Source organism: Peromyscus leucopus, chromosome 18 (assembly GCF_004664715.2).
Source record: "Peromyscus leucopus breed LL Stock chromosome 18, UCI_PerLeu_2.1, whole genome shotgun sequence".
In the NCBI taxonomy this organism is placed as follows: Eukaryota; Metazoa; Chordata; class Mammalia; order Rodentia; family Cricetidae; genus Peromyscus; species Peromyscus leucopus.
In genome coordinates, this window is record NC_051078.1 from 46,273,534 (window position 1) to 46,279,790 (window position 6,257).

The 6,257-nt window shown below is 45.8% G+C and overlaps 1 protein-coding gene across 1 annotated transcript; it reads right to left on the minus strand.

The window, feature by feature from the left end:
• Positions 1-388: 388 nt before the first annotated feature.
• Positions 389-6,164, minus strand: LOC114703003 (four and a half LIM domains protein 1-like). Its single transcript, XM_037196899.1, has 2 exons — positions 5,824-6,164; positions 389-2,297 (listed from the first exon to the last, which is right to left on the minus strand). Exon 2 carries the CDS (start codon positions 1,762-1,764, stop codon positions 916-918), a length of 849 nt encoding a protein of 282 aa, XP_037052794.1. The 5' UTR covers positions 1,765-2,297; positions 5,824-6,164; the 3' UTR covers positions 389-915.
• Positions 6,165-6,257: the final 93 nt, after the last annotated feature.

The following is a 6,257-nucleotide window of genomic DNA, read 5'->3' on the forward strand; positions in this document are numbered from 1 at the left end:
ACCACCAATATAGCTGTCCTTTATCTTCTAGTGCTAGACAGCTTTTCACAGGAGTGTTCATGTTTGCATGGCAAGCAAATATCAAACGAGCCATCTTTAACCCCTCACCATCGCTTTGATTTCCATGTCCCTAATCACTACATGGTTAGCACTTTTGTGATCTATAAGAAACATGCAGAAGAAAGTCAGTATGTGGAATGTGGAAAAGGTCAGCTGAGAATTACAGCTAAATTCAAAATGCTTGTTGTCTTTTTTTCAAGGGTTTCTCTTAACAGCTTTGGCCATCCTGGAACTGTTTCTGTAGCCCAGGCTGGCCTCAAACTTAGAGATCCGCCTGCCTCTGCCTCCCCAGTACTGGGATAAAGGTGTGCACCACCACCACCACCACCACCTGGCTCAAAATGTTTATTTTCTGGAAATTCATGTAATGTGAAAACACAAAAGTTTTGATGAGGAAGTTAAACCATGCATTCTGGAAAGTTCTTTTTCTGTTCACAGAAGAGGGTAAGCAGTGAGTTGGAGCAATTGCTACACCTCTTGCATGTTGTGTGACTGCACAGTGGATCCTAACTGAGCCTGGAAACGTCTCAGGGGAGGCTTTATTGCTGATGCTTCTTGCTTAAATCATGTGGCTACATGGTTACTTTTCTGATCTATAAGAAACATGTAGAAGAGTAAGTTTTTGTTTTTCCATTGCAGCAACAGAGAAATTACTTTTGCTGCAAGGTTGTTCTATGTTGAGTCCTAATATGATCACTTGTGCCCTTAGCTGAATAATACTGTGAAATGTAAGAAAAGACAGAGGAGCAACTTGATAGAGGTGAAAGCCCACTGTTCCCCTATGTTGGTGCAGGGCAGAGAGAGTAAGAACACAGATCATGGTTCAAATGCCATGTTACAGGATAGGAGCCCTTGTCAGGTCGTTAGCTTTTTGGCACACTCAGGACAATACACCTGCTGCTCATGAAATACAAAACGCTTGTTGGACAGATTTGCAGAGCAGCTTTTGCAGTTGAAGCAGAAGTCATGCCAGGAATGTTCTTCATGGGTTACCACATTGGAGCCTTTACCAAACCCAGTGATGGGGTTCTTGCATCCAGCACACTTCTTGGCCACAAAGTTCTTGTAGCAATCCACACAATAATACTGGTTATCTACAGCAGTGAAACGCTGCCCACTCAGCTCCTTAGAGCAGGAAACACATACAAAGCACGAAGCATGCCAGGGCTGATCCTGGTAACTGATTCCTCCGGATGTAATGGGCTTGTTGCATTTCACACAATGCTTGGCAAACTTAGCTTCATGGCAAGCCACACAGTAGAACTCCTGCTCTACAGGGAAGAAACTTTGGGTTCCAATGATTTGCTTGCAGTTGCTGCAGGTGAAGCAGTTTTTATGCCAGATGGTACCCTTGTACTCCACATTCTCATCTCCTGCCACAATATCCTTTTGGCACCCTTTGCATTTGGGGATGGCCACATGAGTGGCACAATTGTTGCACAGGATCTTGTCATTCCAGGTCACAAAGGTCTCATTGGCCAAGGGCTGATGGCACTTGTTGCAAATGAAGCAGGTGTTGTGCCAGTAGCGGTTCTTATAATGCACCTCTTTGGAATCTGCACTTATGGGCTTGCGGCATTGCTCACAAGTATTAGCACAGTGCTTGTCAAAGCACTCCAGGCAGCAGTTGTTACCATCCTTCTGCACATACTTCTTCCCCTGCAAGGAATCCTGGCAGTAGTGGCAGTTGAGCCTCTCAGACATGGTGCCTTATAGCTGGGGGGACCTCACACTGGATGTGCCAAGAACAGGAGTGTTCGGGATGGGCCGCGCCTGGAGATGCTTGCCCATGCAGCTGTGTAGGCTGTCCACTGGGTGGTGGATATGAAGCTAGGATTTTCAGTAGCTGATCAGGCTGTACAAACGGAAGAGGGCTTGGGCTGTCTTCTAGGACCACTCTTCCCAGTTCCACTACTCTTTTACCTCACAGCATGTTTTCCACTCCATAGAAATAGTTGGTACAGATAACACAAAGAATTGCCAGTGTACTTTAGCCAAAGACTACCAAGAATTCCTTCAAGCTGGACAGGTTGAGATTATCACTCATCAGAGAAATGGAGAACACATATCACAGTGAGTCAGATGGCATCTCAGTCATAGGATGTAAAGCAGGGCTATTTAGATTTAGGATTGAGTTAGATGTTCTGAAGGAGGGTTTAAGGAAGTAGAACCTTCTTGCCTTACTTTTGTGATGAAGCAGGGATGATTGTATGATTCGTTATCTTCATAAATGTTACCTATAAAGAGGAAAGGCTAGAGTGAGTAAAACTGTAAGCAGTGAAGAAACAACAGCCACTTACTAGTTTGTCATTCTCACTTTGTGTATTCTATTTGGTGACCTGGACAGTAGTCATGATTTTGTTCAAGTATTAGAAAGTGGTCTTATTTCTGTTTTGACCATTACTGATTGAGGTTTTTTAACTAGAAAATGCCAAGGTTTGTTATGTCAGGCCAGCTCCTACCAACATTACAGCCTTCTTTTGTAATGGGACATTTGCTAGATTTCAGGGACTGCTTTCCTCTCAGAATATACTGGTTAAATTTGAATGTAGTGACTTACCTTAAGCCCAGCATTTAGAAAGATCAAAAGTTTGAGGCCAACCTGGCTTATGTAGAGATCTCATCTTACACTTGATCTTAGCCAAAAGGCCCAGAAGCGATAGAGATCTCATCTTAAAACAGGAATATGATGGTTAAGAACTTGGGTTGAGGTCACAAAATTGGATTGCAGAATTTTATCTTCAACAGTTGTAAAGATAGACTAAATTAACAGATCTGCTTCTGTTTATGAGTACAGAAGTGTCTGCCTCATTATTGACAGAAATGAGATAACAAAACCTAACAGCTCATGTCAAATCACAAATTAGAAGGGATAGTGAGTCAAGGGAAGGAAAAACAAAGAACAGTTTCAGTGATTGTGCCAGGACACCAGAAAGAATGTGAGAATAGGAAAGCATTATTATTTACATTGGATGGTAACCTATTCAAAGCTGCTATCATTCAGTTAATCTCAAAACACCAAAAGAATGTATTACACAAGAAACATAAAAAAGTGTGTTGCTGCTGGGCTGTGGTGCCAAATGGCTTTAACCCCAGCCCTTGGGAGGCAGAGGCAGGCTATCTTTGTGAGTTCAAGGCCAGCCTGGTCTATAGAGCTAGTTCTACGACAGCCAGAGTTGTACAGAGAAACCCTATCTCAGAAAAAAAAAAAAAAAGTTGCCCTTACACTGAGTAATTTGTCTTATCAAGTCCAATGGAAACATTGCCAAGGTGATGGGAGCTCCACACAGGAGTGGAGTGCCAAGAACTGGACCAGGTTCCCACGGGTGGAAGGCTGGACCACCACAGGAGCAGAGTGCCAAGAACTGGACCAGGTTCCCACGGGTGGAAGGAAGGCTGGACCACCACAGGAGCGGAGTGTCAAGAACTGGACCAGGTTCCCAGGGGGTGGAAGGTTGGACCACCACAGGAGCGGAGTGCAAACAACTGGACCAGGTTCCCACGGGTGGAAGGCTGGACCACCACAGGAGCGGAGTGCAAACAACTGGACCAGGTTCCCACGGGTGGAAGGCTGGACCACCACAGGAGCGGAGTGCAAACAACTGGACCAGGTTCCCACGGGTGGAAGGCTGGACCACCACAGGAGCGGAGTGCACAGAATTGGACCAGGTTCCCACAGGTGGAAGGCTGGACCACCTTTTCAACCTCAGTGCTCTTGGCATATAAATGACTTATGTCTGCTTTCACAGTTCTGTCTTCTGTCTTGCTACTTTCTGGTCTTAACATTTTGAACCACCCCACCCTGTTAAGTAATGTCACTTGTTATTCCTCCAGTGTCTCAATAAGGTAAATAACTCTCTGAATGTAACCAATTAGAGTAAAACTCAGCCACTTAAGCGAGTTTACTTTTTTTAGGTGGTGGTGGTGCAGTTTGGGGCATACTAGGCAAGTGCTCTAAATTGAGTCATAAGCTCAGCTACAATTTATAATGTGTTGAAAATTTTGCTTAAGAACTCATTTGAAGACATATTTTTTTTCAAGATACTACCTAGAAATAAAGATATTACAGAATAAGATGAAGAACTATAATGGTGCTGGGTGTGGTGCACGCCTTTAATCCCAGCACTGGGGAGGCAGAGGCAGGTCTCTGAGTTCAAGGCCAGCCTGGTCTACAAAGCAGGTTCCAGGACAGTCATGGCTTACACAGAGAAACCCAGTCTCAACAAACAAACAACAACAAAACTACAATGGAGATCAGGCTATAAAATAAATAGGGTCTATTTCACTGGGGCTTCTTCTGGTTGCATCAAGGTATCTGAAATCAAGATAGAAACAATCTCATCAAGATCTTCATAGATATTCTCCTATAGACAGGAGTAGGTAAGAACTGAATGAGATGCTATTCTTTTTTTTTTTTTTTTTTTTTGGTTTTTCAAGACAGGGTTTCTCCGTGTAGTTTTGGTGCCTGTCCTAGAGCTTGCTCTGTAGACCAGGCTGGCCTTGAACTCAAAGAGATCCACCTGGCTCTGCCTCCTGAGTGCTGGGATTAAAGGTGTGTGCCACTATCGCCCGGCCAATGCTATTCATTTTTATAGATAAAAGGAGACTGAGGTAGTAAGAAATGACCGGGGTCAGATTTCTAAGAAATACAGGATTACCTATAGTTATAGTTTCAGAAGGAACCAAAAGCTCCCCGGTATCTTCATTAGTTTATGAAATAGAGTGAATCATTGCTTTGAATTATAGCCTTAATAACTAGCAAAACCATAAGTCAACTTTGGGAAGAAAGTTATAAAGTGTAATTTTTTTTTTTTTTTTTTTTTGGTTTTTCGAGACAGGGTTTCTCTTGTGTAGCTTTGCGCCTTTCCTGGAACTCACTTGATAGCCCAGGCTGGCCTCGAACTCACAGAGATCCGCCTGCCTCCCGAGTGCTGGGATTAAAAGCATGCGCCACCACCGCCCGGCCTATAAAGTGTAATTTTGCACATTGTAATTTTCAGTCTTGAAAGTCACCTATTAAAATCCTATTAACTCAGGATTCCGTGACAGTAAAAGATAATGCTTGGTAAACACCACAGTTCAGACTCTCCTAATCATACAACTAAGTTCTGTAAAACAAGATTATCATAATTTCAGCACAGTGATCTAAATGGATTTAATTCGCTAATTTGATAACGATTAAGTCATACTCTAGTCCATTCTATTTAAGAACCAGAGGAAAGTTAGCTCCCTCTCAGGATTTTTTTCTTAGCAGACCTTTTTCTGAGTCCTGTCAACACTTACTCTCCAGTTACACCATGCCAACTATCATTTAAAAACTGAAGTCCTGCACCCTGTTTTTTTTCCACTTGCTAATTAGATCGTGAAAAGATAAATCTCACATCTTGGAAAGACTTCACAGTTTATAAAGCCCCTTTACATCCACCATGTCTTCTTATCCTCTCAAAAAGCTTAAAGTGCGTTTACTGTCTTGTCTTAAACGTGTTCAAGGAAAAGCTAACAGCATTTAGCCAGTCCAGCAGCCTTTGAGCGACCTATCTCCTGTGCTCCCCCAAACAGCCTCATAGTCGGCTAGTACAAGGTCCCTCTGAAGCTCAGTGTCCGCTTCCCACCACAGCCGAGGCAGGGCTGGACTTGCAGGACTCCCCAGACAGCATCCTCTTGGGCGGCCTCCGTCCCAGGACCCCGAAGGAGCCCTGGTTAGGAGGGACACGGGGACAGTTTTTCTCCCTTCCAGCTCACGTCTCGCCACCAAGAACGAACCTTTTCCGTCACCCAAGCTCAAGGCCCCCTGCAAGGCCTTGGCACCTCCTGAAGCGCTGTGTGATGAGGGCGCAAGCCTGGCAGATGTTTAACTCCCAAGCCCTCGGGCTGCAGGAAGGGCAGGAGCCAGGGGACCAGGGGACCACACAGCTCACACCGTGCAGCAAGGCCTCGCCTCTCCCGGTGCCCCGTCCCCCGGGCTCCTGCAGCGCTGACAGAGGCCCCGCCCGGCACTCCCGCTAAAGGATGGCGCCCCGGGGGCGAAGCTGAGAGGGGGACTCTGCTGACCGGGGGAGCGGCTCTAAACCCCCATAACCGTTTCTCCCCTCGCGCCCGCAGACTCGGGCCGGCCGGGGCCGCCCGCGCGCCCCTCGCCCGCTCTGATTGGACGCCGGGGCGGAGGGGGGCGGGGAGACCTCCCGCCCCCCCCCCCC